This window comes from Oenanthe melanoleuca, chromosome 3, assembly GCF_029582105.1.
Source record: "Oenanthe melanoleuca isolate GR-GAL-2019-014 chromosome 3, OMel1.0, whole genome shotgun sequence".
In the NCBI taxonomy this organism is placed as follows: Eukaryota; Metazoa; Chordata; class Aves; order Passeriformes; family Muscicapidae; genus Oenanthe; species Oenanthe melanoleuca.
The window spans coordinates 66,746,766-66,759,666 of NC_079336.1; the positions used below are offsets into that span (position 1 = coordinate 66,746,766).

At 37.3% G+C, this 12,901-nt stretch overlaps 1 protein-coding gene across 3 annotated transcripts in view; it reads left to right on the forward strand.

Moving 5' to 3' along the window:
• Nucleotides 1-12,901, forward strand: part of ARID4B (AT-rich interaction domain 4B) — an 86,438-nt gene that overhangs the window by 18,808 nt on the left and 54,729 nt on the right. For all 3 annotated transcript variants that reach the window (XM_056486899.1, XM_056486897.1, XM_056486898.1), the window contains exon 3: nt 10,561-10,671. In XM_056486899.1, the coding sequence (XP_056342874.1) occupies nt 10,561-10,671 (111 nt within the window). The remainder of the gene's footprint in view (nt 1-10,560; nt 10,672-12,901) is intronic.

Sequence of the window (12,901 nt, forward strand, 5' to 3'; positions counted from 1 at the left end):
CTCACTCTTAAATGTAAGAATAGGTGTTACAGACCTGTTTTGAATAATACAGCTAAAATCCTGGCGAGAGGAACAACCTTGATAACCTTTTATGTGTAATTAAGTTTTTGTTTGTTTTCCCCAAGAACCTCATCCGTTGTAATTTAATATTTGATAAAGTGGTTAGATTAAGTTATTTCAACTCTTTGTAGGTATTTTCTATACTAATTTTCATAGTTCTTTTCTAAGTGTCTTGTCCCTAGCCAACAGTTTTACACTGAATTACTACGTAGCAATGGAGGGAGCATGGCAGATGTAAAATCTACTCTCTTGTCTAAATTTCTTGTTGCTGTATGACATTAGACATTTTATACTACCATACTTTTGGTACACTCTTGTGTACACTTAGCTCTCTGCTACAAATTCATTTTGTCTTCAGGACCACAGTTCTGGAGTTCCAGAATGCTTGGATTTGTGCATAGCCTTCATGTGCAGATTGGTTCTGCTTAACTTACTAAGTCATGTGTCTTGAGGAAGGATTCATTCTCAATAAGAAAACTATTTTTTTTGCTTTGTTTTGTATTCACATTTTTTGTTTTGTATTGTTTGACAGTTGTGTGTAGGTTTGGCATTCCTTTTGTGTACTCCCCCATCATTCTCCTAGCTAGCAACAAAGGTGAAAACCAAATACAGAGGCTACACATTAATTTTTTACCACACTAATGATGTGATTTAATATGTTATTCTGTACCAGTATTCAAGTTTTAATGTGGTATTCGAAAAAGTACTTTATATTAAATTACAAATCAGCTACAGTCATGATTTCATACTAATATAGAAAATAGCATCTTAAATGCTTAGAATTTTAGCATATAATTTTATCAGTACATATTTAAATACTGACAGCCTAATAAAGTCATAGCTGTGTTTAGTGAATTGACTTGGGTCAGTATTTCAGAAATCTTTCTGCTCAGAAATCTTTCTGAGTTGTATGTCATTCCTTCAGCTTTCCCTTTCTGTTCTAACTTATGAACAAAAATAACTCCTCCCGCTTTTTTTTTCCTGATAGCCAGTTTAGAAAGTGTCCAAAGAATGGAACAAAACCAAGGCAAGAAAGTTTATTTTGTATCTGCAGAAAAAGATGTAATGGTTTATGGTTGAGGTTTTTTAGGTGTTGATTTTGAATTTTGGTGGTGGTTTTTTTGAGGTTCAGTTTTTAAATTTAGCATTAATTTGCTTCTGAAGTTTTACACAACACCGAATACTTTTAAAAATTTTGATAATAAACAGAATCTTAATATGCCAAAATTTCAGTGAAAAAAACCCTAACATTCTTGGGCAGTTACCTGATTTTAGTATCTCTTCACTGTTTTTGCTCTTGCTGTCAGTTTTACTATCTAAAAATATTACTGGATTTTTTTGTCAACTAAAATGCCAGTATTATCAGTTACCTAGAATACAGACAAGTAATTTTGCATACATAGTTTCTTGTTCTGTATATTGTTATACTGAATTTACTAACTTCTTAAAAAGAAAACAATCATTAAATTGTCTTTGACTGGAAAGATAAAAAATGCCCAAGAATTATCAAATAGTTTAAAAAATAGGTTTGTTTTTTTTTCTCTTGAGATTTCATTGACTATTGTTTTTTCAGACTTTACATAGTCACTTGATCATTTTGCTCAGGAACTGCCTGGACTGGTTTGTTTGATTAAACTATCAAATGATCTTTGTTCCAATCCATTTGGAATACAAGCATATCATTAGTATATCATTCTTTTCATCCCAAGCTTTTCATAGCAGCATCTCTAGACAGAACTGTGACACATTTTTTTAAAACGAGGCAAGTTTTCCAGACCTAATAATTTAAATAATGTTTCTAAGCAATATCTGAAGCTTTTAGTTGGCAAAAGGGTGTTTATCAATGTAAAAATTGAATTTAACGTAGTTAAAGTGCTAAACAGATATCAAACATACTTTTTGCTGAACTATTTTACCCTCTAACAACAAACACTTCATTGATTGCTTCCTTTTTTTGACTTAAAATTCTCCATACTAGAATGACTTTTAGTTCTTGTGCAAAACACAGGAAATGTGAAAGAAGTCTTAAAAATATCTGTGATTAAAAGTCTTCATTGAGAAGCTCCTTCTTTCAAACTAATTGTTACTTTTTTGTCTGTATGTATGTAGAAACAGTGTTCAGTCTTGAAATGTACAAAAGGATTTGGCCAAAATTAATGAAGTTGTATCATTTTACAGTACTAAGATAAAATGTTAAATAGTTTTAATATTTAGCTAAACCTTACAAGAAAAATTGCAGTCTGGTAGCTATGGCAATAATTGACTTGAAGAAAGATTTTATATTTAGAGGGATAAACAGCAGGAGTAGGCATTCAAAGTATCTTTTCTTCACGTAGTCTTTCAGCAATATAGAACAAGAGACCTACAGGAGGAATTGTAAAGAATTGCCATTATTTTTATGAGAGCTTGATCAGCAGTTCTGGAGTGTTTTTATTAAATAAAGCACTTTATAGAGTGATATGCTGCACTGATAGAAAGAATACAGATTTCCATTCTTAGGTCTGAAAGTACTATAGAGAAATATCAAACACTTGCCTTTGAGTAAGGTGTGCATTACCCCAATTCTGCAGACTTGAAAGTTGGTACAAGCCTGCTGGGCCACATCATGGTGCAGCAAGTCTGTGACCAAATTAGGAACAGAATCAGAATACAGTAGGTTTTATTCAATATGATAGGAAAAAGAAATACCTAAATGCTGTAATTTTTAAAAGCATAGTCACCTTTCTGGATTCGCTATTTTGAATAGGAAATGAGGTAATTACAGTTTAGATGTTTGGAAATTAAACTATTCAGTAAATTTCTGGATGGAGAATTGAGTTGCTTTTTGGCAGTGATTAGGATAGACTAACTTTTAAAATTTTTAAATTATTACTTCTTATTTTCTTAGTAGAGTTAAAATATTTTTATAATTTTATTCATCAACTGACAGTTCCAAAAAAAAGAAGGAATTAGTTCCATAAAAGTTCAGCTTTACATGGGTAAATAAAAGTAATGAAAATCCATTCTGCATTTGATACAGATATAATAAATAGAAGAAGTGTTACTTGTGATTACAGAATTGAATTTCTTGTTTTGGGTCTCTTGGTCCTTCATGATCTTAGAACCTGTAAATCCTTTCCACAGCTCACTTCTATTTGGAGAAGAAAATCAGCTTTTGAACCCTTTCAAGTCTTTAAGAACTTTAAATAAGCTTGGCACTGGACTGATCTAACTGAATAATTTGAAATAAAGAAAATATCCGCTTTGCACCTGTAGGGAAGGCTAAAGCTGTCAGAAATTGGTTTAATGCTTCCAGACATCAGTCCACTAAGCTCTGCTAACTTCCAGCTTGGTGGAGGGGAGAGACAACAATGACATTTTGCAACAGTTATGTGCTGTATAATGTTTGCTTACAAGATTGGTGAGGTGTTACTTTAAACTTCCTGTAGATTTTAATTTGAAACTGGAAATAGGTTTCATTACAAGAACTCCCCTCCACCCCCTTTATAACTTGTAAATGTTTGGTCAGGATGTTTCTTAACATAGTTTTAATTTGTGGGTAAATACTGATAAAATTGAACTATTTTCCTTCATAAATTTTGAAATTAATAGTTCTGCCTTTCTATGAAATGTACGTACAACAGTAGCAAAACCAAAAAACAAGTAAAAATCTAGTTTTTCAGCCAGAAGAACATTTGTTCAAAGCACACTCTTACTCTTGGGCTTTCATGTAATAGCCTTTTCATGTGGAAAACATCACTGCCTTTTATTCGATTTTGTAGTTTGCAAGTGTCAGAAAAATTCCTCCTGCTTCCTATTGTGGTGTTCTTATTTCTGGAAGGTGGATGATGGGCCAATGGATTAACTTTTTTTAAAAGGAATTTTTTATTTTCTGGGCTTCAGTCTTTGTTTTGGATACTTCATTTGCTTTTGAGGAATTGTATGCCTTGGTGATACAGTTTGTAGAAAGGTTTTAGAAGTTTGTTAGCTTTGTTGCTCTGAAAATACATGAGGAATGTATTTAAAATCAACTATAAAGATATTATCTGCAAAACTGAATATATTAAAAATGTTGTAATAATAGTTTTTCCTGAAGATGTCTGCTATTACTATAAAGTTGAACATCCTCCAAACTACAGCACTATTTTGCTATAAGCAAAATCTTGCACTCCTAATTACACTGTGATTTTGCTTATTAAAAGATTGATTCTGCAGTGTGTAGGTGGATCTCTGCTGTTGGGTGGAACTTACTGCAGTTTGAAAGTATTTAAGGTAATAATGTATAAGTTAAATGTATTATTTAGGGGAGGAAGTATTTGGGGAGGAAATTTTTTATGTGTTTGTGTTTTTTTCACCTATGTTCATGAAAATTTTTTTTTCAGAACTTGTCCAGGAGATAATGAATTTACTTTTGTTAAAAAAAAAAAAAAAAAAAAAAGATGGCTGTTTTTAAAAACTGAATCTTTTCAAGCCTTCATTGACCTAAAAGTTTCTGAAAGCCAATTGAATGACTGAGGTGGTTGCTAATTCTGTAGGATGGAAAGGGAATTTAAGGTTCCAGCTATGTGAAATTTTTGCTCTTTGTTAGGAGACTTTAAGATATGCTTGGTTTTGGATTGAAGTAGTGGGGTATTTTCTGGTGGGTTTTCCTACTAAATTATGGGATTGGGATGACTGTAGATAGAATAGTCAAGTATGTGTGTAATGATTCCACTTGCAAACTGTGTTTCCATCTTAAATTATGAACCGTAGACCAACAATGAGAAAAACACTTCCCTTGGAAAAATAACTTCAAAATACCATAGGCAGTAGGAAAAGTTTTGCCACTGTCCTCATGCTTACTATGGGTGAGAAAAGAAATCAGCTTTTGAGCCTCATGATGTTTCTCTTTGAAACGCAGTAATTATTTGGATGGCAGGTGGATCAGGGGGAGAGTTTCTTGAATCTTTAACAAGCTTTCCCTGAACCTTAGTTATTGAAATATAACAAATCTTAAATTTTCAAAACCCGTCCTTTTCATTAATTGTGGGATAGCTGGGGTGGCTTTTGCTTGTTGCAAAAGTTTCTTGACTCAAGAGTCTTGTAGAGCAGATAAATGTTGCATTTTGAATGTTTAATGCAAACTGAAATCTTGGCTCTTCAGACTTCATATACATGAAAGACTGAGGGAAGGTTTTTCTCTTTCTATATTACTCCAAAGCAGTCCTGCAGGCTTTCTTAGTAACTGTCTGTTATGTTTCTAGATTGAATATTTAATCTTGTTTTCATGTGGTTTACTTGGAACATCCTGTGCATGGTGCAGAAGAATACAGATTAGGAGATAGAAATAATACATTCACACACCACATTAGATGTGCTTATGGGCAAAGCACAATGTAAAGCAATTTTATCAGCTGCTGTATGGCATGACAGACTTTACAAAGACATTTGAATATAGTAATGCAGCATGGTTGAAAAAAGAGATGTGAGGATGATTTCATCCCACGTAGATGGAAAAATATATGTGTGTAAAAAAACGCTGGAAAACCAACTTCTTTAGAGCTTTAAAATGTATGTAAAACCATGATGCTACCATTTTAGATTGCAGTGTTAAAATATGTATTCCACAGTGCTCTGGATAGATCTCTGTGTTTTCTCCCTCATACATGGAAGACCAGAACTATTAATACCATGTAAATATCCAAATTCAGAAGATGTGCAGGTCGTTTTATGATATGGGCATGTAGCCATTAATCAATCCTTCCAGGTATAATCAGCTTGAAGGCTGGAGCAGAACCCTTCCAGCAGCCTGCTTTTCCTGCCAAAGAAAATTCCGCCACTGAATTGGTGGAAATTGCTGACTGGTCACCTAGAGACTGGTTCTTATTTAAGTGTTAAACCAGCTTTTCAGCTGCTGCAGCCTGTGCTGCAACTCCTCTGCGCGCACAGCAGTTGTGAATTGAGATAGCAGAGAAACTATTCATCCTACTCCCATTAATAAAACAAAATTAAGTGCTAGTAGTAGCATGGCGGTTGTCCATTAGTTTGGATTTCCTAATGGAAAGTGCAGAACTGCAGGAAGTGCTTTTCTTTTTATCCCTTCTTGCTCACTCAAGACAGCGGCGGAACTTTTTTTTTAATAGTAATTTGGTCGATGATTTAGGATATTGAACGCCGGGCGCGTTCCAGCGGCGCTGCGGAGCAGCTGCAGTGCAGGGCCGCGGGCAGCACTCGCACGTTTTCCCGGCCGGATCCCGGGAGCTGGCGCTGCCGGTGCTCCGTGCCCGACTCCAGCAGCGGCAGGCTCTCCCGGGAGGCCCTGCGTGCAGATTTACCCGGCAATCGCCTTAAGGGGACAAATTTAGTGTACAGCAATCCGCGCTTAATCTGCCGGAGCCGTGGGCGACTTCGCGGAGAGGGCGAGGGCGGGCGGCTGCGCTCGGAGCTGGCTCGGGCAGCCAGAAACTTCTGGCAGCTTCCCGGCTCCGGCCCCTCCCCTTAAAGTGGCAGCTCCCCGGAGAGTCGCTGGTGCTCGTCTGCCCCCCGAAAGAGCGAGTCAGCCGGGCGCCGTGTTCTCCGGCGGCCGTACCGGAGCTGCAGCACCGGCCCGGCTGTCCCAGCTCCTCGGAGCGCCCTGGGAGCGCTCAGCCCCCCTGCAGCGGATGCTGGGGAAGGGCTCCTCCCGCTCCCTTCCCAGAGCAGCCCCTCCGTAGCCCCCGCCGGCTGCGGCCGCGGGGTGCAGCCCTTCCCGGTATCCGTGTGCGGACGGATGTCCGTCTGTCTGCCGTGTCACCCCGCAGAGCCGGCTCCTCTGCGGCAGCCTGGCCTCGGTCATTCGTACAGACAAAATACTGATTCCTCTTGGAGCCGCCTGCTGGGTGAGTGGTCTCCACGAAGGTCTTCAATACCAGTCTTCTGAAAATAGTAAAACAACCAAACAAACAAGGCGAGCAGTGCCATCAGCTTCACTTTTCTCCTTCCAGTGTGAACTCTGAGATTTTCGAAAGAGTGCATATAGACACAAAGAAACACTGACAGGATATCCTGGGGTGTGTATTAAAGCTGCTCTGAATGAAAGAAGTTCCTGATCTCATTATACATGAATGATGGCGTGTGCTGGGCATACTTTTCAGTTTTGCTGTTGACAGAAGTTTACTGATTGTTTGCGATATGCTCCTGTAACGATGATTCTTATCTTTAAGTTGTAAAGTGCAGATGATTTTGTTCATGTATAAAATGTAAATGCCAATTTTAAAATAAAGGCTGAGACAGCAGCCTATGAGGCTACTATAGTTTTGCTTTAAGAGATCTTCAAGAATTTTGGGAAGCCTAGAACTTTTTGTATTACAGGGTAGTCCCCCTTGCCTTTAAATGTCACTGCAGTGAATCTTGGTAAGATATTTTCAGTATGCTTGCAATACCTTTTCCAAGATTACTGAACTATCAAATTCTAGCTGCATTTTAGCATACTGGCTTTTTTTTAATATGTATATTTTCTGGAAACATGCTCTGAAAAGCCTAAAAAAAGAACAAAATCAAACCCTGATAAAAATTCAGCCTGAGCATAAGGACATCTAATAAATGACGTAAGCACAAAGCAGGGAAGGGATAACAGAAAGATAAAAATAGCTGTATACTAATTTTTAATCTCTCTAATGTTGGTGGAATTGAATAAAACCTGCTTGAGAACAGGTGACTCAGAGTTGGTGAGAATGACAAAGTTATGATAACAATTATCTGAAATTAATCCTGGACTCTGGTCATTACTTTTATTTTTCTAGTTTACATTCACTATGGTGCATCACATTTTGCTAATTATTTTAACTTGCCACTTTCAGCTATTGTTCTGTCACAGTGAGGGAAATATCTTGGAAATTTTGGTTAAGTGATTTGGGTGGGGGGAAAGCCCATGTGGTTTATCTTTCAATGGAATAATGAAATTGCAGGAAAAAATCCAGTATGTATCCATTAAAGATTTCAGATACTGTTTTAAAGTATATAATGATTTATAGCAGTAGTTAAAGAAAGTAATTCCATCAGTTTTTTCTCAAGCTACTCCAATACTGTGTTTCTAGTAAACATATCTCATTGGTAATCAGGTAGTCTATATGTTTGCTATACTTTGAAGTTCTTTAGTAGTAAATATTTAGTAGTAAATATTAATTAATTCCAGTGAAAGGAATAAGAGTAATTTCAAAGGATTTAGGCTAGAGATTGAAATTAACTTTTGTGTTCTTAATTTGTTGTCTTTTGAATGAATAGTCTTTCTGGAAGACATTGTTAAGAATAAGCTGGAGTAGTGATAAAGTAATCACACTACTGGTAATTATGATTTCTGTAAGAATTTAAAGTCCTGCTTAATGTTTGGTTTTTGACTTTCCTGTTCCTCTGCTGTAAGTTTTCAAAGATCAGAGCTTCAGATTATCTTGGTGCTCAACATTTTTTTGTTCTAGTTAGCGTCAATAGCAATTAAGAAAAAGTGTTTTATATTTTACTATAAGTTCACCTTGGTACTGTGGATTGGCCTTTGTGATAATTCTTTTGTCTGTATAGGGAAGTATAGATTGACACTGACACAACTAGCTCTTTAAGTTTTGTTTATAGTAGAATCATAGCTGTGTGCATCTGTGTGGACTCATCTCGGATCTGTCATTCTTATTAAACTAATCTCAGTACTCCACAATTCCTTTTAGCTTTGGAAGACGAGCTGGCATGAAATGCTATCACCCCTGCAGTGGTGAATGAGTTTCTTTACTAAAGCATGCAGTGGAGCAGGAGGGGTGCTCCCCTTTTAGAGCTTTACTGTCTTTGCAAGAGAACACTGCTGCTTTCCTCTGCTCAGATTCATATTGTGTGAAACAGCCACTTCTTGGTTCACTTCAGTGAGAGTACTGACCAAAACCAAATTTATCACCGAGTCCCTCTTGTAGCGTCCATCCAAGTGCAGCAAGAGGAAAGCATTGCAGCCTGCCTCAAAGGCAAGTACTGTTGTGCAGACAAGGAGGGAATGAATTTCAGAATCTCAACATGCTTAACAGATTCTTTGTTAATCTCAGTGGAGTTTTATTGCTATTAAGCTGGATTAGGAAAGGATAGGTGTTCATGGATATACTGCCACCAGCGTAGTATATCCTGCTATTCTGCATGCAGTCACGTACCACACATGCAGAAGAGAGAGCGAGGGGTTCAGTAGTGCATTCATGCTTCTGATGATCTTAGTGCAGATTGATAACAATTTTATAGTACTTAGAAATATACTCTATTGCCTGCCAGTTAGAGAGAGAGAGAGAGGCTGGAACAGAGTCACTGTAAAAAACATCATTAATAAGCAGTTTACCCTGTAACATCTAATGTTTCTCAATTTGAAGATTTTTAAAACTTATATTTCTGAAAAATGGTGCATTGAAGTGTTCAAGTACACACTTCCATGCCTTCGGATGTATTAGAACTGGAAGCAGGTAGTAGGAATTACCTGATGCTGAGTGCAAGCACCTCAGTCTCTGATGCCTGTGAAGATTTTACCCACAGAGAACCTGGATGTGCCAGAGATGCCCCTTGTAAACTGTGTTTGGATCTGTAGGGGCACAAACACAGTGTAGCTTCGATAAGGGCTTAAATCTCTCTGCTCTGCTATTGTCTGGGTCTCCATGGAGGCTTACAGCTCTTGAAAACAAATCTCGCCCCCCCCTTGTGTGTTAGCCTCTGCCTTCCCTCTTCTCACCCAGAGCCTATGAAGTGATATTTCATTGGTGGTTCACTTATCTGGAATCTTCTCACCCAGATTATGTTAAGAGAGGTTGTGTGACAGAATATGGACTTCCTTTGAAGGAACTGTGCCTTCATGATCTCACTCAGTATATTGATTTGACCTATGTTCTCTTATTTCCCACCTCTTCTGCTTCTTATTTCCCTGTTTGGGTGTCACCTGTTCCTGTGTTTCATGTCACAAAACCTTGTCTTTTGTCTGGACCCTTCAACTTCACTGTGTGTTTAGTCTCTGTCAGTCTCCTACTGTACCTTGCCTGTGGGCTGCTCTCCTGATCAGTGTCACCTTTATAATTTACTTTATTTGAAAGCGAAAAAGCAAAATCTCTTCAGAGTTGTTCTGTTTACTAATGAAGAATGAACCTTAATTATTTGAGGTAAGTTAAGACCAGTATCTTCATGCAACTTACCAAGTCTTGAGGCAATTTAAGGAGAAGGTAGAACACTTGGTTAGCCTTCACCGTTGTAGCAGAATTGATCACGTGCTGTGTCTTCAGATGGTTCAGAGGCTGGAAGCTTATGTGGTGCTTGTTGTAGATAACTGGTATCATTTTGTTGTATTTGTGATCTTAGATCATGAGATTATATCTGTATATTATAAAATTGTAACTCTGTTCATTGTATTTTCTTAGTGTTGTGTTTTGTGTTTCTATTGCTGTCAATTTAAGTTTCATTGGGCTGTTTTATAATACTTTGTCCACAGAAATTGGTGGACCATGGTATCTGTATTTCCAGTGGTCAGTAATTAAAAAGCAGCTGTTTTCCTTCCTGTTCCAGGCAATTGATGAGCCTCCCTATCTCACAGTGGGCACTGATGTGAGTGCAAAGTATAGAGGAGCCTTCTGTGAAGCCAAGATCAAGACAGCAAAAAGGCTTGTCAAAGTCAAGGTATGTGATTTTCTTGCAAACACTTTTTGAGGAGGGGTAAAAAAGTGATTAATGTTCAAAATGGTGCAGTGTGAAAGTTGTTCTTAGTCTCAGGTCAGTTAAGAGGCTGTCCTGTCCTTGGAAGCTGGCATTTGAAATAACAGCAAGCTTATTATTGTTGGGATGTGAGGGATTCCCCCACTCCCACAAAAATAAGTATGTTCTGTTTATGTCACTGCTTTGTCATCTGTGTGTTCTTGACCTTCACTGCCATAGGTTGACCTTAAAGTAATTGATTAAAATGTGATAAATGTAGGCTCATATATGGGAGAATACTACCAGAAGATAGCTAAGACTTCTAAAAGTAGGCTTTAATAGGATGTCTTTTACTTGACGAGCACAGGTCACTGCCATTTAGCTGTGGCAACTAGGCAATGCTTCAGGAATGAGCTGAAACCCTTCTGCCTTCCAAAAAACACTTGGCATATTGAGTCTTACAGCATAGCAAGCAGGGGGGTTCTCACCTAAGCTTTATGATAGCTAGTTAACAACTGAATCAATATAAACCACATGCAGGACAAATAAAAATTCAGCAAAGGAATTGCAAGATACACATTTTAATATTATTTGAAAATCTAAACTATCATTTCTAGAAATAAAGAGAACAATTCACTGCAAAATGGCTGTGTATTTCTGTTGGGATAATGTTGCCCTAAAAGCTTCTGATTAGGGAGGAGGTACTATTTTTCTGCTTTGCCTGTTAAACTCATACAGAAACATTACCGAGCTAGGATCAAAACCACATAGAAATTACAGATTAGATTTTTGCTCTGCAAGAGTTACAGTGGCAGAATATTTTTCTTATATCTACTGTAAATTTAAGTGAAAATTGTGTGAAATGTGAGTGACGATAACCTGGTTTTGAAGGTTATTGCACACTGTAAACTAGTGTGCATTATTTGACTGTGCCCTCATGCTGTGGCTGATTTTTGCCTAGAGTGTGTCTGAGGGAGAGAACAGGTACTCTCCATAAACCGTGGTGGGAAGGTCTGTTGTCACTTATTTGATAGTAATATTAAATACAACAAAAAGGTTTTAGTCTTAAATCTGCCAGAAGAGCAAATCAGTGATCTTTTCATTTCATTAGTCAAAACTCTTAATAGCATCAGCTGGTCTATGCTTTACAGTACCATTTTGTTAAAGTGATTAAGTACTGCTATTTAAGCATCAGCATTACAGTACAGGAATTTTCTTGTGCCTAGATCAGTGAAATCTTAAATCAGTTCTTTGGGGGACTTTCAGCCCACCTCCTTAGATGGTCATTTGCTATTTATTATTCAGGGCTAAGTATCTTCCTATGAGCTTTACCACTTGGTTTGGTCACTGCAAGGTTTACAGAAAGATCTTGACATGAAATGGAATTTTTCTGTAAATGTTTGTGGTGATTTTGTACAGAGCCCTCTGGATTCAGTTTGGGTGTTTTTTGTGTGTGTGTGTGTGTTCACTGTTACTATTATCGCTTGGGGCACTTTGGCCCCAGAACTGTTGTTGCTTTCTAGAGTAATGTGGTTGAGATTTTTGTGCGTAAGTGCTGTAACATTATCTGTTTACATTGTTATTTCTCCACCAAGAATGTGTATTTCTTAAACGTAGCAGTGGCCTTCTGATTTTCTCTGAAATTCTGTTTAGCTCTTTCTGGCACATGCATGCTTTCCCCAGTATTAGCTCTAACAAAGATTCTCATTATCAGGTGTGCTTTGGAATTTTGGTAGTTTATCTGCCGCATTATTTTTTCACTTGCTGAATGGGTTTCTTTTGGCCCCAGTATATATTTTATGCCTTAGCCTTCTAGGACTGCTAGAGGAGAAGGAAAGTCAGTTAACTTAATACTGTCAATTGTAGTGTAAAGCAGTCATTTAAGTTTTATAACTAGATGTTCTGCTAAGAAAGTAGGATGGCAACAAAATTCTTTCGATATGGAGTATTGTAATCTTCAGACAAGTAAAATATGTTTGTGTCTTCTTTTATGTGGTTTCTCCTTCTGTTGAATTTTGCTTCCCAGAGTATTTTGGAGATACCTTCGTGATAACTTTCCCATCAGAGCATAATTTAATAACTTCATTCAATATAATGCAGGTGCTATGTGCTTATAATTTCAGTATCAATAGGTACTGTATTTCACAGTTTAGCAGTCTTTGGCAAATTCTGTATATGGTATGGAATTCTAAAATTATGTATGAGAGCACTGCAC